General features: G+C 39.2%; 3 protein-coding genes across 3 annotated transcripts; all 3 read right to left on the bottom strand.

Moving 5' to 3' along the window:
• Positions 1–355: 355 nt before the first annotated feature.
• Positions 356–14,370, bottom strand: arhgdia (Rho GDP dissociation inhibitor (GDI) alpha). Its single transcript, XM_023265408.3, has 6 exons — positions 14,277–14,370; positions 5,279–5,477; positions 3,828–3,911; positions 3,162–3,238; positions 2,965–3,028; positions 356–2,117 (listed from the first exon to the last, which is right to left on the bottom strand). Exons 2-6 carry the CDS (start codon positions 5,469–5,471, stop codon positions 1,915–1,917), a joined length of 621 nt encoding a protein of 206 aa, XP_023121176.1. The 5' UTR covers positions 5,472–5,477; positions 14,277–14,370; the 3' UTR covers positions 356–1,914.
• Positions 14,371–16,154: 1,784 nt separating this feature from the next.
• On the bottom strand, positions 16,155–19,649 carry alyref (Aly/REF export factor). Its single transcript, XM_023265433.3, has 6 exons — positions 19,286–19,649; positions 17,695–17,853; positions 17,423–17,570; positions 16,830–16,893; positions 16,551–16,743; positions 16,155–16,462 (listed from the first exon to the last, which is right to left on the bottom strand). Exons 1-6 carry the CDS (start codon positions 19,523–19,525, stop codon positions 16,448–16,450), a joined length of 819 nt encoding a protein of 272 aa, XP_023121201.1. The 5' UTR covers positions 19,526–19,649; the 3' UTR covers positions 16,155–16,447.
• A 488-nt stretch (positions 19,650–20,137) lies between these two features.
• mcrip1 (MAPK regulated corepressor interacting protein 1) lies at positions 20,138–25,496 on the bottom strand. The gene is made up of 5 exons (XM_023265428.3): positions 25,401–25,496; positions 22,912–23,003; positions 22,573–22,691; positions 21,004–21,108; positions 20,138–20,894 (listed from the first exon to the last, which is right to left on the bottom strand). The coding sequence occupies exons 2-5, from the start codon at positions 22,917–22,919 to the stop codon at positions 20,830–20,832; spliced, it is 297 nt and encodes a 98-aa protein (XP_023121196.1). The 5' UTR covers positions 22,920–23,003; positions 25,401–25,496; the 3' UTR covers positions 20,138–20,829.
• Between the last annotated feature and the right edge of the window lie 308 nt (positions 25,497–25,804).

Here is a 25,804-nt window from a genome sequence, read left to right on the forward strand (position 1 = left end):
CATACTTCAGTGAGGAAAGAATGGCAGACACAGATGCAACTCCTTATTCCTTGTTTGATAGCGTGCCAACCTAGCCACCAGTCAGGTTTTACACAAATGTGGTGACATAACTAACAGAAAACAAGCATGTACTTCAAATAAGGCATTTAAGGCAGGTAAAGAGAGAATAACTCACTTTACTGTTGACTTTGGGCTTTGTCAAATCACACTTCTTTTCTGTGCACAAAAGGGCAGCTACACAACTCACTAAATAACCCAGATAACATAATATGTGTGTGCTCAGGGATGAAGCAGGTTAAACAGTGACAACCTTCTGTTTGGTTATTAAAAGTCTGAATAAAACATAATGCACACATTTTCCCAATCTGAACACTTTAATGTGAACACAGGAGCTCAGTAAACTGATACAGGTAGCACACATCGAGTCTCACCAAGCCACAGAGAAAAACATCAGTCCATGACACGAGAGTTGAATGAAGCCAAACAGACAGACATTATTCACATACTTATGGAGTGTATAAAAAAAAAGACAAGAGATAAAACACTTTACCATGGCAGGATGTGTTAACCATCGTTGTCTGGTTGAGGACTGTCTCTGTACTGGTTCAAAAGTCAATTACAGACAAAATTTCACCTCAGCGATGTTGAGCACAGAGCGCCGGAGAGTCAGCAGAAGCAGCATGTGGTTGTAAGAGTGGAGGCACAGTCAGCAGTGCTAATCTTTAACTTAGAGTAATACAAGGGGATCACTTTAACAGTTCCTGTGATCAGGTCAATGAGCTGAGGAAACACCTCAGACACACTGAAAAATATGTCCTCATGGACAAGAGAGGACACATTTGGTGGTAGAAAACCATAAGTACAACCTGGATTCTCATATTTCAAGTTGTTGTGAATGATGTTGAAAGGTAATTTAATAGATTTTAAGACAACAAAATGAAGAAGGTGTTTACAAGTGGAGCTGATGTCATGGCTTTTACAAATCATCAAAGCTGAAATAAAGACATAAGGAATAAGTCCTTAGTCCTGATTCCTTGTCCAGGTATTACAAGTTTTGTTAAACAGGCTCACATGATGGTCTGGCAAATATAGAATTTATTGTGAAGGCAAATGGCTCAACTAGGTTCTTTCTTTCTAATGGTTGTTATTAAGGCCACATGGCTGCTAGAAATAAAACTGTTAAAATACCCTGATCAGGACGGGAACAGCCACAACTAAATCAAGGGGTCGCAAAGGCTTAGAGGTAATGGTTTCCCCTTTTCTCTCAGCAGAGTCTGCAGGGTGCTAAACTATTTGAAAAAAAAGAGGTGGCCTGAATTCCAAATAATTTAACACAACCCAAGTACAAATAATCTGCTCAAAGGCTTTAGGAGGGCTGCGTCCAAGAGTTGTGTCCAGCAAAGATTGCTCAATGACCCTACAGCGACCGTGTGCATGCAGCATTACTGCTTCCTGCACAATGCTTTCCAAGGCAGATTATGGTAATTGTACAAAACAATCTGAAAAATCAAGAGGAATGAAAAGGGAGGAAGAAAAGAGAGTGGCGTGGGGAATAGGAAATCACATCGCTTTTTCAAGACAAGTTCACAGATACTATTTTTTTTCTCATTTTTTCTTTTATAAACAAACCAGCACCAGAAAATCTGGATTGTGGACACTGTTTGCTTTCTCCATTTTTTTTTAGGATATAATACTTATCAGAACTGTGGGTGTGAACGAATTAAAGGAGGAATGATGCCATGATTGGAATTTGGAAAGAGAAAATGAAACTGCAAGAGCAGGGGGCTGATGGACGGAGAGAGCAAAAGCCTAAAACAACACATGATCCAGAGAGAAATCACGGAATGACAGCGAGAACAAGAAGTGGGACAAAGCAGAGGAAGACGTTAATGGAATGAGCGAGCGAGCGGTGAATCAGTCTTTCCAGTCTTTCTTGATAGTGAGGCTCCACTCCCAGGAGAGGTGGTCGTGTTTGTCGTCATCGGTGAACTTGGACTTGATGTTGTAGGTGCCGCGGGCCAGCATCCCTTTGGGCGATTCCTCCATGGTGGTGAGGAACTCGTATTCCTCGTTTGGTCTGGGGCCGTAGCTACCAACCATGTAGTCAGACTTGTCAACTGGACGTCAGAAAGAGGGGAAAGAAAAAGGGTTGTAGGAGACTTCTTGAGGATAATACGCACATTATTACCTCCACATTACAGAAAGTTCATGCTACATTTTCTGCTGCTAAAAGCAAATTTATCAAATGAAGACAAAAATCAGTCAAGTTCCACTTACAATTTATTCTAATAAATAGCGGAATAGGGCTTCTTGCTTTGATTGACGTGCTGAACCAACGTTACTTTATTTCCATCCCATATGAAGAATGCAAAAAGAGGAGGTGCTTTAGGAACTACATGGTGCAGTGCCAGATCCCACCGGCCTGTTCGATGGCCATGTCTGGCCCATGCACTTGCAATAGCATTTTCTTATTCTATTTATTCTCAAAGCACACACTGCCAATAGGCAACAACAAGTACAGCTAACAAAGTTCTCCACAAATCTAAACATACAGTATGGCCTGCAGCTTTATCATTTACTATCTGGGGATTTTTGGATATTTATTATCATTTGTTAGCGCTGCTGTATATGTACATTAAATATCGAGTCACAGTGATGATCAGCTGGTTAGCTTAGCACAAATATGTAAACAAGGCAACAGCAAATAAAGAAAAAGAAAGAGTAGAAAAAAGTGCTGGCCTATTGCTTAGGGTCCCAGTAGGTCTTGGTCTCGTTTCACAGATCAACAATGAGTGATAACACATTGTAGACAGTCAGAGAAGATACTCTTTTTACCCTTTTTAATTGCCCCCTGGGGACAAATAAAGTTTTCTGAATCTGAACTCGTAAATGGCGATTTCTATGTCAAAAACCACCCGAGGAACTGCAAATTGAGGATAAATCGAGTCACTGGTACATCCTTACCTTTAACTCCTTTCCTGAATGATTGCTGACTGTACTTCAGGCCCGACACAATCTCTTTGTTGACCTGCAAAAGGCAACATTCATTATATCCCACTGAACACTTTCCCATTTCAGCGATTAGTTTATTACAACTGCAGAAAAATGTCCAAGAGTACCAGCAACAACTGCTGGAATTGACAAAGATTATACTCTCTTACCTTGAAGTTAATCTTTATTCTGTATTCAACTCCCTCCTTCAGCACAAATGGGTTCTTCTTGAAGTTCTCCAGATCTCCTATTGTGGAAAAGCAATACAGTAGAAAAAGGAAAAGTCAAGTGAGAGTCAAGAGATGCAACATAACATTAGCTCGAACACTTCCCAGGCCTTTTGAGATGTGTTATAAAAGTGCACTGAAGGATAATTAACAAAGAGTGTTTTTATGAATTTTGAGTTTCACAACCTTGCAGTAACAATACTGACCACCAGGAAACTCACTAGTAGCGAGTACAGCTCTTATGTTCTGCTGTAGCTCAGTGTGACCACTAGGGGGAGGGAGGCAGGAGAGTCACCAGGAAATTGCTTATTAACCCACAAACACAGGAGTCTTGTCATTAGTAATTAGACTAATGACCCAGCAGGTCATTTGGACCATATATGCACACAAGGATGGCAGTGATTACTGTTTACAATTAATATTACTAGGAGACAATTCTTTCATTGTGTTTGTATGACAGTTGCCTGAGAGAGGCTTTCCTCTCTGTGCACAGAAGTGAAAAATATTTCAGATGACAACTGTACATGACTTATTTTCTCTCTAACATCTTCTGGTGAGTTTTGTCCAGCCTCCCACCTCACACAGAGCAAACTGCAATATCTTACTTACCCTGCAGGTCAAGGACCAGAGGTTGTGGCGCCGTCTCACATAGCAGAGTCATTCGTGTCACCTGGACGTTGGGGACGCTGGGATCTAAGACCAGGAGAAAAAAGTCAACAAATCAAAAATGATGACCAGAAGATCATTTAAGTAATTTAAGTAAAGCACCAGAGAGAAATGTGAACAGATTATAATTCTGCAAAAAAAAAATCTCTCTCATCAACTGTGCTTTTTTGTTTTAATGAGTATGTCACCTTTTTACACACAAGAGTTTACTGTATGGGATTACATTATACAGTACCTTGTGTAATGTTTTACCCTCAACAATAAAAAACTTCAGTATGTTTTCTGTTTTACTTTATATTTTGTTTGAAAAAAAAAACAATTGAAAAAAGGTGAGTGTTAAATGCTGCCTATATATCTCTGAGACATTTGTGGACTAACATGGATATTAGTAGGAGGTCTGAAAAACTGCAGATAGGAGCCTGATCTGGTTTATATATAAGGATTTGGACTGTTTCACACTTTCCACTTTTCAGTAAATGAAAGTGGTTCAATATTTGAGTCTTAAAACAAAAGTTTATCTTGCAAAATATCTGAGTCAACAAGTTCATAAAATAGCCTGTTATCATGTGTTTATTTTGTGACTGAAAAAAGGAAGCAAGCTCCGTTTCATTTTATTAGCTTTCTGGTCCAACTTCTCCATATTGCATTATGTTCAGTTATTTAAGGCTTTTGAAATGACAAGGACCTATATATGCAAATAAAATATTTTCAAAAAATGTATCTTTATTATTACCAACATACTGTATGAGATATAAAATCTGTAGTTTTGTTAACTAGGGATTGACTGATTATCTGCATGACTGACTACTGGATTAGACATCCAGCATTTTTCAATTTTTTTTTTAGTTTTAATTGTTTAATGATTAAAGAAAGATATGTTATTCTGCAAATGTGTATTGGGTCAGAATATCGGTCTTCTTTACTACTAATTATTTTTTGCTGACTAATTGTTGAACACATTACTTTGCGAAGAACAAAACAATAACCTTTTTTTCTATCTCACCAAATGTCATACTGTTAAAATACCAAAATAAGTTTAATTAAAAACAAGATAATTACTGTTTGCTCATTTGATGACAACTTTGTGACTTCATAGTTTTCAATACTCAGAGTAGCTGAATTGTTTTCACAACAAATAAATGAGGTTCGACATCCTTCTCTATTGACAGCACAAACACACAGAACAACAACTTTGAAAGGCTTTTAGTAAATGTGAAGGATACACAAAGACACATTTCACTTCTACAGAAATAACCTACAACAAGATCACTGCACTGATTAATGAAATCAAAATGCATAAATGTCTGCTTATTTATGCGTTTTTGGTAACGGCTAGAATGAGGGTTACACTTCGTTTTAGAAGTTGGTAAGGATTATGAACAACTATAACCAACCTGCAGTAACAGCAGAAGCATTGCCCAGCAGCGCCTCCTTGTACTTGCGCAGACTTTCGTCATCTTTGTCCAGCTCCTGGATCTCCTGTAAGCTCTTCTGGGCGGGAGGTTTGTAGTTGACTACAGAGTCACTCTCTTCATTGGCTGCTGCAATCGCTGCCAGCTCCTCTGGTGTGGGTTCCTGCTCTGCCATGATGTGCTAATCACAGCAAGAAAGTGACAGCAGAGAGGAAGGCTTAGATGACAGGAACATAAAGTAATAAGGATTGATGGCAGATTCCTTCCGTTCTTACTCTCGCTTTAATTAAATCTTCATGTGAAGCAAAACAGTCCTTGGATATTAGACATCCGGTTGCTGGAAGATTATTACGGATTGAACTCTGACCTGAGGGTGCTGGTAGTCTAAACCAGCAGTTCATGTATAAACAAATAAATCACAGTCAATTCCAAAATTTTATGTGTGATTTGCAACAAACCTATAGCACTACAATACACAATAAAGCATAGTGGCACTTCACAGCAACTTCCACATTTGTCCACAGACCGTGCTGTGTATAGGTTCTTCAACAGCTAACATATACTTCACAGCAAACAGCTCTTGTTGAAATACGTCAGGAGACTGTTATGTAGTGTGGCTTTACAAGTGCACACACTATCAGACAAAAGCCAGGGCACTCTAGTCCTCACAATCTACCCTATGTGGAGCCAGTTTCCCTAAAGCCACAGCAGTGACACACAACAGAAGCCGGTGGTCTAAAAAGCTGATGATTATCTGAGGTCCAGGCTTCTCTTGTCCCCCCCTCCTCCACCAAAAGCTGCTGTCAGGCTTCAGCAGGCGAACAAGTGAAAAACAGCAGAGCTAGCATGGCCACTTACACCCAGCTGCACTGTCACACTACAGTCACTGCTGATTAAATGCAAGGGCACCGATTCTGAGCAGGCGATATCACAGTAAAGTGAGGAGATCACTGTCATTTACTGACAATATACAGGTGCTTGGAGATAAAATAATAATACGGCGGAAAAACAAAGTTATCCATTTATAACATCTGGTGCACATGTGCAAGGCAAAACTAATCAACACCTGCAACAAGCAGCTGGATGACAGTATGCCTATAAAACTTGCCTGTTTGTCTTGTTCCACCTGCAGTTCTCACAGAACTGACGACACATGAATCACTTGATTGGTCTCAGAGATGTTCTCAAAGTCAAAATGCAAAGTAAGTCCTTGTTGAGACAGTGTTGGTAGTTTTGATCCACCAGGGGAAATCAAAATAGCCTAAATGTTTTTAATAAATTACGAGGAGTGATACTACAGAGGAATGTCACATAAGCAACATTCTTGGGGTCAGTCACATTCAGTTTATTTATTAATCTGACCTCCCTTTTTTTTCCTGTGACAAAACATTCCTCTCAGCGAACAAACAGCTATGCCCTCAAACTTCTCATCCTGAATGTTTTCGACATTTGCATGCTGAAAGAACTTCGCTTCCTGCTGCATTACAGAGAATTTGACCAAGCATGAATCTCCGGTGTCACAACACAGAAAAGACCATATCACAATTAAAATTTAAAGTGTACTCTTGAAAACAAACAAGATCAATGCTACAGCGTTAAAAACAATGTGATCAAGTCTACATAAGGAACCATCCTAAGTGAAAAAGGAAGATTGGAATGTTAATTGCTTCTTTATTCAGCTCTTATACTTGTCATAAAAGGTACTGTAAATCATTCACATTGAATTCACAATTCATAGTCAGCTTTTTCCCTGTTACAAGTAAAATGTCACAATAAATCAGAACAGGCAAGTCAACAAATCAGTCAAATTCAAACACACAACAAAGCCTCCAGATGACTAATAGAACCACTGATGCCTCCTGAGGCCGACTTCACCTGCTCAACACAAAAAATACACCCTGACACACTGCTCAATTTGACCAACCCTTATAAATCACACTGCTGTAAACAGACGACACAAAAACCGGTTTGTTGCTCTGTCTGTGTGTCTAACTCTGCTCTATTGTGCCTCCATATACAGTTGGGTATTAGCCAAGCAGGACTGACAACACAGCACAGTTTTTTTTTTCCCCAAATGGGGCCTCTGTGTTCCCAATAAAAGCACAAATTCCTTCTCTGCCAGTAGTGTGTTTTGGCTGGTCAGTTGTGTTTAGAGTGTTTAGTGATTGGAGCGAATGAGAGAAAGGAAAACATGACCAGATAGCACAGTGATGCCGTCATATCGTTCTTCAAGTATCAAGAAACAGGTTGTTTCTCTCGCTTCCTTTGCTCGACTCTTGTACTCCTTGTGACTGCCTTGTGGTGAGCTGCAGTATGCCGAAATTGTCACACAGGAGTAAGCACTCAGTCAAACAAAACCAACATGTTGCTCATCTGAAAACTGTTTGGAGAAGCACTCAAAGTCAAAACTTCCTCTTTTATAGCCCCATAATACGAATTTCTGCATGTTTGTACAGTGTACAATAGAAGTCAGTCCATCACTGTGCAGTATTAAGAGTGTATCACCTCACAGAAACTGCAGTACTTGTAAGTTCAACAGCAGGGTACTTGCTCTTATGCAAAATTAAAATCTAACCGTTTAGAGTTACGCAGTAGGAAGTCGATGCAATGCAAACATTTCATTACTCAAATTCACATCTTTTTTCTCACCTCAATACTTCATTTTTCATGACAGACTCATTACTCCAGTGTTGCTCAAATTTCTGGAGAGATTTACCATCATAGTTCAGAGACTATTTTTTCAGCTGTTCTTTGCTGGAAGGGTTGTGTTGCACGACCTTCCTCTTAAAAACAAACAAACAAACAAACAAAAAAAACTCCAAAGGTGTTCTACTAGATTCCAGTCAGGCAACATATTTGGCTGGGTCATAGCTTTAACTATTCTTAATAAACTCTTGTGTAATTTGCTTTGGATCATTATCATGCTGGAGTGTCTGTCTGTCAAAGATCTGGTGACTCTTTACTCAGTATTTTGGTACTCCTTATGCTATCTATAAATTGTTTTTGCACTCTTGCAGCCCCATATCACTAAACTCCCACCTCCGTTCTTCACTGTCAGACGATGCATTCACTGTGGTAGTCACGGTCAGGTTACTGCCGAAAAAAATTCATCTTGGTTTCATCTGATCAAACAATGTGCTTTAAAAATTCAGAAGGCCTCTTTTCATGTTCTTTAACAAAGTTTAATTTTGCAGTATTGTGCCGAAGAGAGAACAAGGGCTGTTTCTTAGATGCTGCTCACAGGGTGTGGTGCCATGCAATGTCCTTAACACTCTGAGCTGTCAAAAAAACTGATTTCTATTGATAATATCTGTGCAAGGTCTAAAGTGCTTGCACAACCGTTTTTCAAAGTGAGACTGTGCAAGTGGTGGACTGAAAAGACTCCCACTGAGACCCTGATTAGACGTACTATGGCTCGTTTAATACTTCCTGATTACTGCAATGATCTTCCTGTATCCTTTTTTTCCCCTTTCTTTTATCTCACAACCAAATATATCAGTTCCTCTGGCAATTCTTTTACATGTGAAGTCATGATGCAGACATGCAGGAAGACACAACCCATTGCTCTAAAATCAAGAATGTTCTGGTGCTGACAAGTCATTTCATGCAGTTGGTCTAATTGGAAATCACAAGGGAACTCAGTTTTGTTCCATTGGTCACAGGTTTTCTAACATGCGCGCCATTGATCACATGTATTTACTTTTGTTGCATTGAGTTTCTACTACAGGAAGTCTATTTTCAGCAAAGTCCCTTTAAAGTATTTGTTTTTGATTCGACGATCGCGCGAGGAAACGAAGAGTAGATTAACTGATGGTGAGAAGTGTCGATAGCTGCAGCCCTACCAGGTTTAATGTAACTTGTAATTACTTTGTAAAGGCAAATCGAGGGCGAGTTAAAAACCTCAGACAAACCTTCTCCAACATGCTACGATTTGTTCTTCAACTGTGATTAACTTTAATTATTTAGGAACATTTAATTATAATGTTAAGAAACATTACTGTATGGCAACTTGTGTTTAGACAGCATCAAATATTTGAGAACGTTCGCTTCTTTAAGGATTTTGTTGAAAAAAGGTAGGAAAAATTTCTAAAACTTGTCTCTAGGTGTATCAATACATTGGCTGATCAGAAATATGATTACCAAAATTAATGCAGAAAACTATGCTGATTCATTGTATTGCTTCATGCTGTATGAGCATAATTTCTTAGCGTGTATAAGCCAGTGCAGTTTCCCTGAGGTCTTCCACTGTCAACAACACCACACTTACCAACATCAACACTAACAATTGCTTCCAAGTGTGTTGTGCAATGTCTGCAGACAACCACATCACTTAGAGATGCCATCTTAATCAAGTATGAAATTGTTGATTCAGCAAATTAAAGGCCAACTGGCTCCACAAAATAGATTACTTTTAACAATACTGACATCACCACCCTCATAATGATACACATTTTTTTCCGGCTACAACAATGCCAGTTGTGGCTACATACTAATCTGACAGGAAAAAGCCTTGTCATTGTTAAGCCTGCTGGGAAGCAACACTGAGGTCATGAGATCAGGCAAACAAACACTGGATGTGCTGTTGAACTTTTTCACCTCAGTCTGCTAACCTTCACCTGCACAGTCCTGCATGCAGCTCTCTTTTACAGGAGGATAATCGGTTTGCTTGGCTGGACTAAGCAGTACAAATTTACAGAAACACAAGGCTCCGCAGCCACTGAGGCTTGAGATTAGGCCTGTTCCTAAGCAACAAGTCTAAGCAATACGATTATCGAAAGGTGGGATTATGGTTAACAAGGCATTCAGGGACAGGAGAGGAAAAGTGTTCGGAGGTGTCAGTGCTGAGAGGATTCTCTTGAAAAGAGTCATTAGTGCCATCGAGATGTTACTGAAGATAACTGATCAGGGACCAGGGAATCCCTGAGAGATGATACAGGCTTTGAGTGGACTGCACAGTCAGGGCTGCAAAATCAGTGTAGAACTGGGAGGTACTGTGTATCACTACAACACTGACATAGTGACACAGGAAACTCGATAACTTTGGGGAGTTTTGGTTATCACAATATTGTGATATATATCAATACAGTTCTGAGAAATGTTTGTACCTTATGTTTTAGGTTGCATTACACTTAACTGACGCAAATCCAATTTTCAGTAAAATGAAAAATCTAAAATTAGCAAAACATGGTAAAAACAAACAAATAGCAAATATACAAATTTTACATTTACATGTTTGGACATCACATCAAAATTTGTAGTGATATTTTCCTGGTTTAAATATTGACATCACCAACAATAAACTCAAAAGTCATCATTTCACAATAAACTATGAAACTATATGAGTCAAAATTAGAAGTTAAAGACCAGTACCACCTAACCAGAGTTTAAGTCAATATAAAGGAGATAAAGATTTGAAATAATCTTCTAAGCTCTGTCTCGAGCCATTTGTAATGTAATAGATGCTATGTGTTCAGGCCAGTGGCAACACATGAGGAGAACCAACAAAAAACACATCAAAGTGTAAAACAGAAGAAACAAATATTTGCAAACTGAAAACCCTGAATGTATCCCTGCTCAGCCACTTCAATACAAAGAAGGCATTCTCTGTTCTTCCCAACACTGGCATCACAAAAGTATTTTAACTAGCAAGTTACTCTAGTGATAAGGCAGTAAGCATATGGCAACCAGACAGACCAGAACAGGAGTTCTGTAGTTCAACCACAGCTGCTTTACTGATTAAATCAAGAAGTCTTACAGCTGATACTTTACACCCCGAATTACTGTTACATTGAACAAAGTGCACATTTCCCTCAGAGACGAGAGCAGGACATGACTCAAGCTTCACTAAAAGTAAGTGTGAAACCTTTGTGAAGTGACATTTAGCTCTCAGCTTCAACTCTCTATTGAAGGCATCGCTCACAGATCTACAGCTGCTTTGATCCTCTCTGGTCTCTGTTAGGAGTCTCTTTCATGCAACACTCAGTGATCCTGAGACCTTTGGATTTGTCCTTTTTACCCACGTGATATTGCTACACTCCTGTTCTCTGTCCCACTGCTTTAGTAAGAGCTTATCAGGTACAGGGGCAGTGCTCATTTTCTTCACATCTACATTTTCACTCCTTTGCCCACCTTAAGTTGTTTTGAATAAATGATTTGGCAACCTGAGCTGTCGAAATGCCCACATCCTGTATTCAGTACCTTTGAAACACACTGAAAAACTTTTCACGCACACAACTGATGAGAATTTGATGTAAATCAGATAGTATTTGCATCAAGTCATTTTACATTTTTCTTCTACTATCATCTTTGTATATATTTAAGTTTTTCCTCAGTTATCCGAGTAGAAAATGGAGTAAGAAACACAATAGATTTTTCAACTTAAAAAATTATATAGAATCAAAGTTTGAGCCGCACCAAAAACAATGTGAACACGTATTTATATTGGCCATCTGGATAATGACTTTTCCTTTATACTTGATGGAATTGCAATTAAATAGCAGCACAGTAAGTGAAGAGAGGATGTCTTGCATGTCTGGCTGCTACTATGCCCTTTTTTGTCTGTCAAGACATTACTGCACACTTCCTCTTTGAAACGAGACCTTGATGAATCATATCCTTTAGTGCGCTAAACCACACCACTGCAAAGTTGAAGCACAACTCATTAACTTAATGTTTATCTATAATGATAACCTCAACTAATAATTTTGAAAGACACTGTAAAAATATAACTGCAAATGAATTGGCTAGATGTTATATTGGTAGATCAAATCCAGCTGGTCCCATCAAGCTGAGGATGTAGTGTTAAACATACAAACACTTTGAGGAAGTGTTGCACCAAGGGTTCTTGGTAGAGTTGATGCAATGCAGAGGAACCTAACCTTAACAGAAATATACAAGGACGTGAAAAAAAAAAACAAAAAAAACAAAAACAACAGGAATGCAGTGAGATGAAAATTAAGGACGGAGCAGCTAGTAAATGCGCTTTGAGTTTGTGTTTATCGCTTAAATGAAATCTAGTGGCCAAAAGAGCTGTTTAACAACCAAGAGAAAGTCTGTAGGGTTTCACAGAAATTAATATTTCCATAATGAAGATTAATCTGGTCATAAATAAAACAAGCAACACCGAGGGGAGGCCGTAAGGGATAAAGAAACAAAACATGACTCTATCCCAGGAAGAACCAAAAAAAATAGGAAGCTTTAAAAATAGCCAGTGAAAAATCCCTGCGTACAGCAGCAGGAAGCTGTGAGTGAATGGGAGAGCCAAGGTGCCAGCTGAAAGGTCAGGGCTTATTCCACTGCTTGACAGGAGTTTCAAGCAACATGCCCAGATTCAGCCTGCCTCCCTGGGTAACAGTCTCGATGGAGTTAACGTGCTCTACACAATGTGGGATTACGGCTGCATGATGGTTTTCTTCAGGAAAAGGAACAATGCGATGTTATACAATAGACTGTGTGAACATGAGGGCCAACCAAAAGTAATTAACGAGCAAAATACTGGAGCAAAAAAAAAAGATAAAATTTGAATGAATGGTGTTGATAGACATTCCTGAACACCAAGGGTCGTCATTGCCGAGTGAAGCAGCTTCTCAAGGCGGCTGTTGAAGCTGAGGAAGGCCTCACTCTGGCTGAGGAGGACCACACAATGCGAGGAGGACATACTGATACTAGCACACAGTGGTCTGTGTGGAGGGGCTGGCGAGCATCCCTGCATCTATTCCCCTGAGAAACTCTGCTAAAAGAGAAGAGGCCACTGACATGATTCGTTATGGTTGGCTTAGAATGACCACTGAAAAGTGTTCAGCACAGAGAAAAACGGACGGTGATAATATGAAATAGACAAAACCACATTAATTGCTGCGCTGTGAAACTGTAGCCCGCAGATTGAGTATTTTACTTGACTTAGTTTAAAAAGTGCATTAAACGACAAGATTAAGCACATTTGGACAGCCTTCTACAACTCAGGCAGTTGGTTAAGACCCTGTTCTGCCTAATGCGAGCTGCTGAACACATGCTTTACAGGAAAAAACATATTAAAAATGTTACATATTGAAGCTTTAGTGTTTAATTCTAGCTCCTCAGGTCAGAGGAAAAAGAAAGCTGCAAAACAAGACATCCGGCCACCCCTGCAAGGTTGCACGTTTTCAAGCTGAGGTGAAGCAAATGAGAAGTCCATAACATAAACGTACAATTAGACAAGTTCTCCCAGCTTCTACAAGGGAAAAACACAGATTCCTCCAGGCTATTAATCTCTCACACACAGAGAGAGGAAGGAAAGGGAGGATTCACGGGCTGGGTGATCTCTTAGAGAAGTCAGCAATTCAGCCAAGCACACGGCTTACCTATCACACAGAAGTACAGAGTGACTGGAAGCTAATTTGATATCGATTAAATGAGATGTAGCTGCACTTGACTGTGAGATCCGTCAAAAAGCCAAAATGGAGGCTGGTTTTCTGTGTGAGCCAATTCAAACTGAAAGCTGAGTTCCAGGAAGTGGCAGAAACTGTTCCTCAAACGGCACATGACGGTCGGACACGTTCAAAAAGTTGATGAAACGATTCATTTGAGTGAACTTTTGCTTCACTAATCATAGCATCGGTTTATTTTAGGTGTTATTTAGCTCAGTGGATGACATTTTTGCTAGCTAACGGTCAACACGAGCAGCCAAAACCAGGCTCAACACCCGGAACTTCACAACTACCGAGCCGCAGCACCCCTCACTGAAGGCGGTTAACTTTCCAATAACTTACCAATAACTCCTTTGAGGCATTAATAGTGCGACAAAACGCAAAAACCTGATCAAAAAAAGGCAAAAATGGTAAGTTAAACAAAACGCTCCCTTTATAAAGTCACGTCCGTGCACTAAGTTAGTCATTATTTCGGTATCAAGTGTTGAAACTCTTTTTAATTTAGCCACAGCAGTTTGTTTACAGGCTAAAACTGATTATTAAAAGAGTTTACCGAGTGTTTTATCAACTCTTACCGTTTACAGTGCTGGCTGGTTGGGACAGTCTGCTGTGAATGAGAGTGAAGTGAAGCTGCGGAGGAAAATCTGAGCCTCGAGCCGCTGACAGACATAATGTCCGGTCCGGCAGTTTCAAAATAAGAGCACAGTGAAAGTTAGAAAACAGAAATTCAACCATAGTCTATGAATTCAACACGTTGAATGTTCAACGTGGGGACAAAAAACTTCCAAAACATTTAAACTGTTAGTTTAAAAAAAAAAAAAGCTATTTAACTATTTACCAAAGTACAATTTTGCATTTTATTACCTGTGTATTTCTGTTACTTTATATCTTTAAACTATTTTAGAAGATGTTATTCTATGACTTACTCTGCTATATTACATTTATCCATGCATGTGTGGTAACTTGAAAAATAAGATTTTGCACAAAAATCATTTGATTACCTTATAAAATATGACATATTTCTATAAATAAAACTACTCGACAGCATATACAATATCAGCGTCACATGATTCTACTGTATAATTAAATTGTTGCTTGCATGTTAATCTATAATGTCAGCTATAACCAACACTTTTATGTGCATTATGAAAACTCTTATTTCAGTGCTTTATGTCCGTTCTATATACAGAATATTTACTTGAACTCATTATTTGTATTTGTAATGTTTTAACAATGTTAGGGACCCATCAGTGATAGTGATAACTTTAACAGGGCATTACTGATTATTAAAAAGTAAGAAAATATCAATTAATTTATATTTTCCATGATCAAGGGGGGAAATAAGAAAGACTGTTTGTTTATATTTCAAAAACTTATTTTCAGCTCCTCTGCACAAGGATCACTGCACAGTAGTTCTTTATTACCATTTTTCAGTACAAAGCCGCTTTTTCCTTTTTTTTTTTTTACATGCACGTTTGTTTGCTTCTTGTATAAGTTTTTCAGCATGTGGTTTAGACTTTTATGGTATGTATGTTCTTTAGCTCTTATACATACAAGGGTGCACCGAACAGCAGGTTGTAGCTATATTTATTACTTATCTATTTATCTTTTAATCTTTTATAATACACGTTTTGCCCTGTCAGAGCTACTGTCTTGTCCTGGTTTTGAGAAAATTGCAATGCTCTTCCATTATATTAATTGGGACGACAACGTTAACTTTAATGATGAAAACCTAAACGGAACTTGTTCTTGTTCACAATTTCAACTTTTTGCATCCGAGCAAACGCTTCTAGAAAAAAAAACGCGCCGCGACAGGCGCGGGCTTGCAGAACATTTTTTTCCGGCAGATCTTGACATTTGACTTTACACCTTGTTCGTTTCCCGTTAGTTTTAACTTATTCTTTGATGTGACATTTCTAGAACAGCAGCTAAACTAACTGCAGAAGTTCCTGTCCAGCAGGGTAACAAGTAGTGATCGACTCTGTAAGTCAAACGCGTGGCAAGCATAAACTGACCAAAGTACATTTCAAAACGCAGCGGGCTCAAAAATGAAGTTGTATTACGGTGAGTCGTTATTGAAGAGCAGGACGACATCTAGTGGTTGTGTTACAGAAATGTCTTCAGTCATTTTCAACTAAATACTGCAGGTTGAGCCCAGTATTTTCTATTTACTGCAATTTATTTATTATTTTAAAATCTGTATCTGTTCTTTGGTAGCTGCTAGGATTCACATGCTTGGCCACTTATAATAGGTTTATGGCTTTTATGCATCTCTTTTATAAATAATTCAGTGTTGTATGTATGTTTACTCAAAGACTGAAGCCACTCAGTTCATGAGATATCACAGATTAAATCAAAAGCTAAACCTCAAGCCCCTGGTCTCTAATAGACTTGATTTCAACATAAATTGACATTTTGGTACAGACAGAAGAACATAGAAACGAGACAGTTCATTTGGTTAATATGCACTGCAGGTTTTTATTACAAGTTTCATTTACTACAGGGTAGAAGAAAGAACTGGGAAAACCCAGTTCTATAACCTACAGCCAAAACCATTTTCATCAGAAAAAAAAAACGGGAAAAAAAAAAAATACTGGTAAAAAACACTTTGGAGCATTTAAAAGAAGAGGTTGGAACAATAATTTCAATTACATCAGAAGACAACCAAGTGTAAAATATTTTGCACATCTGTAACAACACCCTTCTGCTGTGCAGACAGGAAGAGGTGAGGAAGAGCTTGATTTCTTTAGCTGGTGTCCATCTGAGAAAAGAAACAGAATGAAATTAGACAGCTGCTGAAACATCATTGTTTAATTAAAGACAGGCTCCATCATGACAGATAAACATACCCTGGCATTGTAGGCATCTAACTGGGCATCTAGCTCCTCTGCTGACAGCTGCTGCTTGCTAGTGCCGCCACCACCACGGCCGCCTCGCCCTCTTCCTCTGGCACCACCTGCACCGCGCCCTCCTCGGCCTCTCTGCATGCCTCCGAAGCCGCCACCACGATTTCTGTTCATGCCTCCACCACCTCTGTTCAGACTGAATGCAAAGCAAGCATCACAAATGGCATCCACAATTTCTTTGAGTCACATTTTTTGAATAAAAAGATAAAAACGTTCACTTACCCCTGCATAGGTCGCCTCTGTGTGTCAATCTGTGATGTGACGAGCTGTATGTTCATAGGCCGCCCTAAAAAGAGAGATCATATCCTTCACAACTTGTACAGGAAAGTGGCATAGTAGTAACAGTCAACTAATCCACCACACAGAAAATATAACTTTAAGTCAGATAGCAAAAACATAATAGTCACATCTTGCAAAGTTTGGAAAAGTAGCAAAAAAAATCAGTCTTTAAATTGAATTCAAAAAACTTTATTTGTCTCCAAGGGGCAATTGAAAAGGAAATACAAGCAGCTTAAAAAAAGACAACCAAGCAAGACAATTACATACAAAGACACAATAACATTAAAAAGAACATTGTAATTTTAAAGTGCTTTTTTTGTTCCTCATGTATGGGATAGTACAGTGCTCTTAAAAACTATATTAAAAGGATGTGTGTGTTAAATAAAATAAAAGTCTACTGAGCTGAATTAAGAAGCAGGACAGCTCTAGGGACACAGGAGAACTTTCTCCTTTGCGTCCAGCAGCCTGGGCAGCACAGGCAGCTTGGGCAACGTAGTTAAAACAACAGTTGAATATAAGTTGATTTTGAGACATACCATCAAGTGGGATCCCATTGTACTGTTTCATGGCCTTGAGAGCATCTGCCCTTCTTTCAAAGTGGACATCTGCAGTGCCCAGACTTCTTCCTGATCGGTCGTAATGGACTGCAGCCTTTTTCAGAGTCCCAAATTCAGCAAAAAGTTCCTAAAAACAAAAAAAAAAAAAGGCAAATCCTGAGTTTCTATGCCCCACTCAATTTAGCATACCAAATGGACGTCAACAGTCCTGTCTCAATAAACAAATGTATGTACAATGAAACTCCAGGTACCTGAATATCTGCATCTGAGACCCCAAAGTCGAGATTGGAGACAAGGAGCTTCCCTCCAGTTTCCACACCAGCTCCTCCGCCACCTCCAGCAGCGCCATTGAAGCCGCTGAAGCCGTTGTCGAACATGTCGTGCTGCCACTTATCCGGAAGCTGTTTAGGCTGCAACAGACGAAAGAGAACGCACCTGCTGACTTCAGGATCCCCTTGCCTCTGTCAATCACAGAGTCCACACGGCTGGGTGTTGGGGCAAGCAGGGGTTCCACTTCCAACATGGCCAGGGTGCTCAGCTCCCCCAAGAGGGTCCCCAATGTTCCCTGCCCACCCCATCACTACAAGCAAGTGAATCAGTTCAGACGGAGAAGGACATACACAAGACAAACAACTAGGCAAGCAAGGGGATGTGTTGTCTATCAGCTCTATATACCCATATATTGGAATTTGTAAAATTACATGGCCTAGTGGCATGTGCTGAATCAATATATATGCATTTATTCAATGATTAAATCATTATGGAGCAGATTGAGTTAAATATCCCAACCCCACCCACAAACTATATAATAAACCCTGAAAACTTGCCAGACTAGCTACCAAAATTGCCCATTGTTCTCTTGCCATCTGCGCCTCCACCAAAGGCCCTCCAGATATGATCCTCGGGTACACAGGAGGAGGGGGGGGTCGCCATCTGAAGCAGCGTTGCCTCCAGCGTTGCACCATGTATCCTGGCCCGCTCAAGAGTTCTTTACCAAGCCATGAAAGGTGCTTTCACGAAGGGGAAGTGTCCATAAGATGTTGGGGATGTAAACAATTAGAAAAAGGGCCAGCTATCCCCGCTATGCAAGCGTGGATTATCTGAGCGTCCATTTTGAGACCACGCCATTTTGACCGGTGCTTTGTTTGGTTTGTCTAGATACTCATTCACATTTAGGGAGTGAAGATTTGACTTATATGAACAACTATCGGGGGTTGAAGTCCACTGATCCATCCACAAGCAACAGCCACACTGGTTGAAAAGCCACCCAACAGGCCTTGTTGTGAAACCCGCCAGCCACTCCCGAACAAAAGGCCGCCTGGACGCTGCACAGGGACTTGGGACAAAAACTACTCTCCCAAAAGTAGTAAAAAATCATTTGCGGGTGAACTTTCTCGATGTAGTGGTTTCCTTTCACCATCAATTTGACACTTGGGGTGGAAAGCATCGTTATTGACCGTGGACGACTAGCTCTAATTTAAGGTGCTGGATGCAAAATGGCGCCGCCGAGGCCTTCAAGATCCAACTTTAGCTAGTTAGCCAACATGGCTAACACAACCGCTCTCTCCAAAAGGCCTCTTCTTGAAAAATGATGTAACACACATGGGTTGTGGGAGAAGGGACACATAATGCATACAACTTCCATTAATGCTTAACCGCAAACTATAGAGCTCTCCTCTGAGGGACACTCGGCGGTTAGCAATCATTTAATTCGCTCGACTAGCATGCTGGCTAGTGGATTAGCTAGCAAGCCTACTGGAGAACAGAAGGAGGTTACCCAGGCATTTTCAGCTTTGCCGAAGGTTTTTCCTTTCTCTGCCAATTCCTCTAACTTTCTCATACCCTGCTGTATGGCGTTGGTCTGCCTCTAGCGCGGTTCATGTTCTGTCGGTTCCTCATGGGGCCGGATCCACCGCCTCGGCCTCCAAATCCACCGCCGCTGACTCCAAGACGCCCAGGGCCTCCTCCACGGCCGCCGCCGGAGCCCCCGCGCCCTCGACCTCTTCCACCTCGTCCTCCGCCTCTCTGCTGCCTGTTCTGCTTGATAATGTCGTCTAGGGACATATCCATTTTATCGGTCATTATGCTGCTCCAATAATGCTAAACTGTCAACGATATATATATAAAAAAAACGCCCTAGACTCGTTTGGTCCCTCTCCCTGTCCTTCCACAGCGTAGTGCTCTCTGCACCGACGACAAAACACAATGAGCCAACGTTTACAGGATATAGACTAACTGCCACGTTACGTAAGGCACGTACACAATACGTCATCACGTAATACGCATGATCAAAACACTGACACCCTTCCGCTGTACTGTTATGCAAATATACTTTGTCGTCAATATTAGCAATACCTATAGCTCATAGTTTGGCTTTCTGAATAGATTAAAATAAACTACAGCTGAAAGTTACTTCATCTACAATTATTCTGATAATTAAAAGTCATTTAAAGCAGAAATTACAGTTTTACTTGTTCTAGCTGAAGCTCTAAAATGAGGGGCTTTAATAAGACAATCATGCCTCAAATAACAGACATGAAATTTGTTTTAGTGTCAACTTTAACACATTGCAATTTTAGGGCAAAATTATTCTTCCTAAAATTCATATAGTTGCATTAAGTGATGTCTGATGTGATGAAAATACAGCCAGATTAAATCTGGACAATGTTTATGTGGGATAAATACAAGAAGATGTACTGTAAAAGTCTTTTATTCAACATTTTGTTTCAAGGCTTAGGGGAGGGGGTTAACCAAGGGCAGCGTACTTGGGGAGGCCTCTACTTAATAAAGTCCATCCAAGGGCAAGAAAACATATAATAAAAACGTTGGCCTTCTACACCGTGTTTTGGCTTCCAAAACTTGCCCTTAAAGTGTATATCCAATGTGACCGTTCCAATTACTTCTACAATTTATCAGTCTATCTTCCAAAACAAACAAAGTAAAAGAAAAAAATAGAAGTCAGCCCTTTCACATTTTCCTCCAGAGTCATATAAGTGGTAGTAGTATTGTATTTAAGACTGCAGTCTTTTGTGTCCTGTGGAGCAACAGTTTGTACCTCAGCATTGGATGTCAGCAAATTTAGATCAACGCTTGCATCAGTCCCATCCACAAAAAGAATAAACATATGAAGATTTTGTGACTTGGAAAAATATGAACCAAGAGAAGGGAGAGTGTTTGCTCCCTGAAATCCCAGTTCTTTTCTTCTTAGCCAGTTGTAGAGGACAATAAAGGTGAGGGTTGCAACCGTCCAGAGTTTAGAAATGAGATTTGCATTCTGCGTTAGACTGGCCAACAGGGCTAACTTTCTGGCTGACAAAGGGCTGATGGAGGAAAAAGTTCTTGAGAATAACGGGAGGAAATAAGCGACAGGATCATTGTGAGAAAGACTAGGACTTCTTAGAGTCCTGTGTGTTGCGTTTTTTGAGGTCACTCAGGTCCACTGGTGTGAAAGCTGCAAGAGCGGACAGAAATACATTTTTAGATGGCTTTTACGTGGCTGATTTAATCCTTTACTGTGACATACAAACAAAATCCACTTATTAAATTACACAGTTACTTACAATGGAGGTTAGGATTTGGGTTCTTCTCCACATACTCCTGTGGTCCACGGTCATTACGTTCACTATTTTGTGTTGATCTGATGTCTCTGAGCACACACTGCCAGGCTGGAAGAGATTAAAGGAAACATTGCAATGTTACATTTATGAAGTTCTAACCTGCCACAAATATTTTTCAGGACTTAAAAAGTTCACATTTAAAGTTCTGTCCTCTTGCAGCACAACAGAGTATTATTTTGTCAGTAGGACCCTATTTTGTTTTTGTCCTGCATGTGGATGTGTGACAATAGTTCTGCCAACTATTTTACATTATTCCACTGATCTACAGGTAGAGGTTTTAAGAAATTAGACGCATTTGATGTGTTTGTTAGGGCTCAAGGATATACACATGACTTCTGTAGAGTTAACAGTCAATGACAACACAAGAAAACAGTGAAATACTCATACACAAATGCATAGCACACATTTGGGCTGAACAATGAATCGGTTTCAAATTGAAATCACAATATGAAACAATGCAATAAGCAAATCACAAACTGAACAGGGTTTAAATTGTTGTGTCAGCAGTTTTACAAATTTATGTTGCTTCCAGTTTGGTCATGCTCCTTCATATGTTTTAAACCAGTTACACAGTGAATACTTTCCTGAGGCGTGACTTCACAAATTGAAACTACAAATCAACTTCCAATTGCAGTATTTGTCAGAAAAATCGCAATGAGATATTTTTCCAAAATCGTTTGACCCTAATACGTATAATTAAAATCGAATAGTTCCCTCAGCTTTGCAAATGACGAGAATAGACTCATCACTGAGTAGAAGTAAGTGTGATCTCTTGCAGTGTGAAGAGGAAAAGTTAACTTAAAATGGCAAAAATCCTGTAATGCCCCTAAATGCTACAGTGTAATGCTTAGGATCCAATACTATATTAATTAATGTAACAGATGCAATCTATAAAGCTCTTTATAAAGGTAAATGCTATGGGTTTTTCAATATTTTTATTGATTTTGCACAAGATTTAACTGATATGAGCTACAGTATCACAAACCTTTTATTTTTTCTTTCTGAATAAATTTAATTTGCTCAGCTATTTCCCTTCTATAATTTACATCTGATTTGATCAACATGATCAGGACAGTGATTAAATGCTCCACACTGCACAACGTGATCAAAGTTCTGACTTACACAACATGCAGTGTCCTTAATCTTTTGTTAACGAGCCTGCCTTTATCAGTGCGATTAGTTTACAGCTGATTGTCACTGAAGAAAACTTATCTGAATTAAGTACTCTTGCAGTAGTGGAACACCAAAGGATGAGTCAGCTACAGCAGACCTATTGATGATCTCCCACTTTACTCAAGTGGGCAACCATGTGCAGAGATAAGAGATTTAAACATTAAAGATCTAAACAAGTCAAAGTTTACTTCCCTGTAGTAGTTTATGTAAATGTTAGTAGCTTACAGAAAGAAAAAAAACTTAGACTTCAGCAGTTTTAGTTTTGAGAGGTCTTGCAGGAAAATCCTTAGATTAGACTGGTAGGTAATTTAGCACATCATTGTCAGATGTCATACTTACTATCATGTATAAAGCGCACATTTTCTTCATGTGCTGGAGTAAAGAGCTCCCCACTGTTAGTAGGGGATCGGGGGCTTGAGGTCCTCTTGTAACTATTCACCATCCTGGGAGCTGATGAGCTTTACAAACATGAAGACATCACAATTAGCACCATAGCAGATACTTATTTGTCGAAAGTCCTTTCATCATGGTTTACTCTACACTAAAATGAGCATTCCTCTGTACGTCATGGCTGAAGCAGTACATACCTAATACTGTATTTAATGAAACATGATCACTAATAAAACTGGCCCGTTTCTAACTGCAATTGTATAAGAAGGACTGTAACTTTTTTCAGACCTGGTCATTCTGTTTGCAGTCTGTACTCGCTCCTCGCTCCTCTGTGGTGAGTAGATTTGAAGGATACGAAGGTTCAAGTCCTCAGCTGAATTCTATCAATAAACAGTAGTGACAACTTAAGCATTCCCACATGAATAAAGAACCCACATACACAATCAGCCAAAAGTTTGGACACACCTTCTCATTTAACGTTTTTTCTTTATTTTTATGACTATTTACATTGTAGATTCTTACTGAAGGCATCTAAACTATGAATGAACACATATGGAATTATGTAGTAAATAAAAAAGTGTGAAATAAGTCTAAACATGTTTTATGTTTTAGATTCTTCAAAATAGCCAGCCTTTGCTTGAATTACTGCTTTGCACACTCTTCCTTGGTTCTTTCCTCTTGGTTTCACCTGCCGTGTCTTTGTGTGACACAGAAAAGGTGAACTGATGGTCTCTGCATGGATGGTTCACACTGTGAAGCATGGAGGAGGAGGTGTGATGGTGTGGGGGTGTTTTTTTTGTGACACTGTTGGGAATTTATTCAAAATTGAAGGCACACTGAACCAGCATGGCTACCACAGCATCCTGCAGCGACATGCCATCCCATCCGGTTTGCGTTTAGTTGGACCATCATTTATTTTTCAACAGGACAATGACCCCAAACACACCTCCAGGCTGTGGAAGGACTATTTGACCAAGAAGGAGAGTGACCTGGCCTCAACAGTCACCTGACCTAAACCCAATCCAGATGGTTTGGGATGAGATGGACCACAGAGTGAAGGCAAAAGAGCCAACAAGTGCTCAGCATCTCTGGGAACTCCTTCAAGACTGTTGGAAAACCATTTCAGGTTCTACCTCATGAAGCTCATCCAGAGAATGCCAAGAGTGTGCAAAGCAGTAATCAAAGCAAAGGGTGGCTATTTTCAAGAATCTAAAATATATAACATGTTTTGACTTATTTCACACTTTTTTGTTTATTACATAATTCCATGTGTGTTCATTCATAGTTCTGATGCCTTCAGCGAGAATCTATAATGTAAATAGTCATGAAACTAAAGTAAAACCATGAAATAAGAAGGTGTGTCCAAACTTTTGACTGGTAGTGTACATACAGTTACATCTACACAAACATACAACTTTGGCATAAACTATTAGACCACTGTGAGCACAATTTCTGGCTTTTCTTTAGCAGTTATCAGTGGAGCCACATTGTGTTTTCTTCTAAAGTTTGCAATGACCAGCTGTTTCGCCAATACCAAGCTGGTTAGTAATGGCTCTCACTGTTTTCCTCTTCTTTAAGCACCGTGACAACTGCCTTCCCATCATTTTGCAAACTTTTTTCTTCGGCATTGTTGACTAGTAATTCAGTTTGTATTATCTGTTGACTTTCCATATACTGCTTGTGCACAAAATAGTAGTCTCAAAAATGTTTTCAGCCATCAAATGTAAATGTATAAATATGAACAGTTTTAGTACATCATATTTTTAACAAGTATCGTATCTATTGACCGAAAAACGTGGCTAACATACAGATGTACATACACACACACACACACTCTATACATAATCATAACATACACACACATGACTTCAGCTTTTGCATAACAAACACTGCGCTTTTGTCTCACAGTGTCTTTTCTCCTCATTATTCATGACTATATTTTTTAGAAATGTTTTTCATAATGTTTTGTAGTTATTGTACAGCCTAGTGGAACGGTCACTGTGCATTTCACTGGCTGTATTGTAAGAGATTATGACAAATAAGAACTCTTGAATCTCCTTAATTACTGTAAGACATTTGTCATCTCTTTTAGAAGATGCTGTAAGTATTTACCTATTATGATAAATTAAAAACAAAAGCTTGTTATGACGACTTTGTAAAGCAGTTTGTCAAACAACTTCCTCTAAAACTGCAGAGGTACTAAACTACTGACAATACTGGTTAGTCCACATAGAAACATTTCCTAGTCAGCGTCCAAGTAGTCACTTAAAATTAACTATATCTTCTAATGAGGTCAGATCACAATCGTAACAATATGAGTTATTCGTAAATTCTGAGGTAATCTAAAGCTCAGGGGCGCTACGTGTCAGAAAAAAGCGCAAATATTGACGTTTGCTGAACAAGGAGCTTTTGTTTACGTTCTGACTAGAGTAGCTTCAGTAATGTTAGCAGCAGCTTCCAGAGCCAAACCCAGAGCACCAACCAGCAGCTCTTATCAACAAGCATCGCCTCTAAAATACTTTAGAGACATGCATCTCCCTACAGCTGCGATCTGGGGGGCAGCTAACTATAGATTTCCTGACACAATAATTCCAGCTAGTTAGCTTTAGCCTTGTAGCTAGCTAACTGCTGATTTACATTATCCTGGCGCAACGTTAGCTTCAAACAGCTAATATTTCATTAGCGTTTCGGCTACAACGTATTTATTAGAGGCACGTCAGCCCAACAACAATATTTCCAAGCTTCCCAGTATACGAGAGACGAGAAAGGCGACAAACCTTTGTATAATCGTTCCTTTCGATTTCTTTATTCACACACTGGGTACGCCGTTAGAGCTGGCTAAAACGTTGCCAATGCCAACCAATCAGTTCCGGGAAAAGACACGGAAGTGAATCGGCTTCCAAAACCTCGAAATCGAATATTACAGCGAACGACAGCAACAACCAAAACAATAAAACAATAATGATAATAATAGTTTAATAGTAAAAATGAAAAGTAATTAAAATGTAATAATACGTTGTGCATTCATATCAGGATAACATACTAAGATATCAAAATGTATTTATTTAATTTTAGTTGTATTATTATTATTATTATTATTATTATTATTATTATTATTATTATTATTATTATTATTATTATTATTATTATTATTATTATTATTATTATTATTATTATATTT

The sequence above is a fragment of the Amphiprion ocellaris genome, chromosome 19 (genome assembly GCF_022539595.1).
Source record: "Amphiprion ocellaris isolate individual 3 ecotype Okinawa chromosome 19, ASM2253959v1, whole genome shotgun sequence".
Lineage (NCBI taxonomy): Eukaryota > Metazoa > Chordata > Actinopteri > Pomacentridae > Amphiprion > Amphiprion ocellaris.

Excerpts from the sequence above, each read along its gene's own strand:
- alyref (XM_023265433.3), bottom strand. The coding sequence starts at position 19,525 with ATGACCGATAAAATGGATATGTCCCTAGACGACATTATCAAGCAGAAC. Across the intron at positions 17,854-19,285 it reads GACCAACGCCATACAGCAGG|CCTAAACAGCTTCCGGATAA; the intron begins GTATGAGAAAGT and ends CGTCTGTTGCAG. Across the intron at positions 16,744-16,829 it reads CAGAGGCGACCTATGCAGGG|TCTGAACAGAGGTGGTGGAG; the intron begins GTAAGTGAACGT and ends CTTTGCATTCAG.
- arhgdia (XM_023265408.3), bottom strand. The coding sequence starts at position 5,471 with ATGGCAGAGCAGGAACCCACACCAGAGGAGCTGGCAGCGATTGCAGCA. Across the intron at positions 3,912-5,278 it reads TGCTTCTGCTGTTACTGCAG|ATCCCAGCGTCCCCAACGTC; the intron begins GTTGGTTATAGT and ends TCCTGGTCTTAG. Across the intron at positions 3,029-3,161 it reads GAATAAAGATTAACTTCAAG|GTCAACAAAGAGATTGTGTC; the intron begins GTAAGAGAGTAT and ends TGCCTTTTGCAG.
- mcrip1 (XM_023265428.3), bottom strand. Across the intron at positions 21,109-22,572 it reads TGTGCGCTTTATACATGATA|CCTGGCAGTGTGTGCTCAGA; the intron begins GTAAGTATGACA and ends AATCTCTTCCAG. Across the intron at positions 20,895-21,003 it reads CCCAAATCCTAACCTCCATT|CTTTCACACCAGTGGACCTG; the intron begins GTAAGTAACTGT and ends CCGCTCTTGCAG.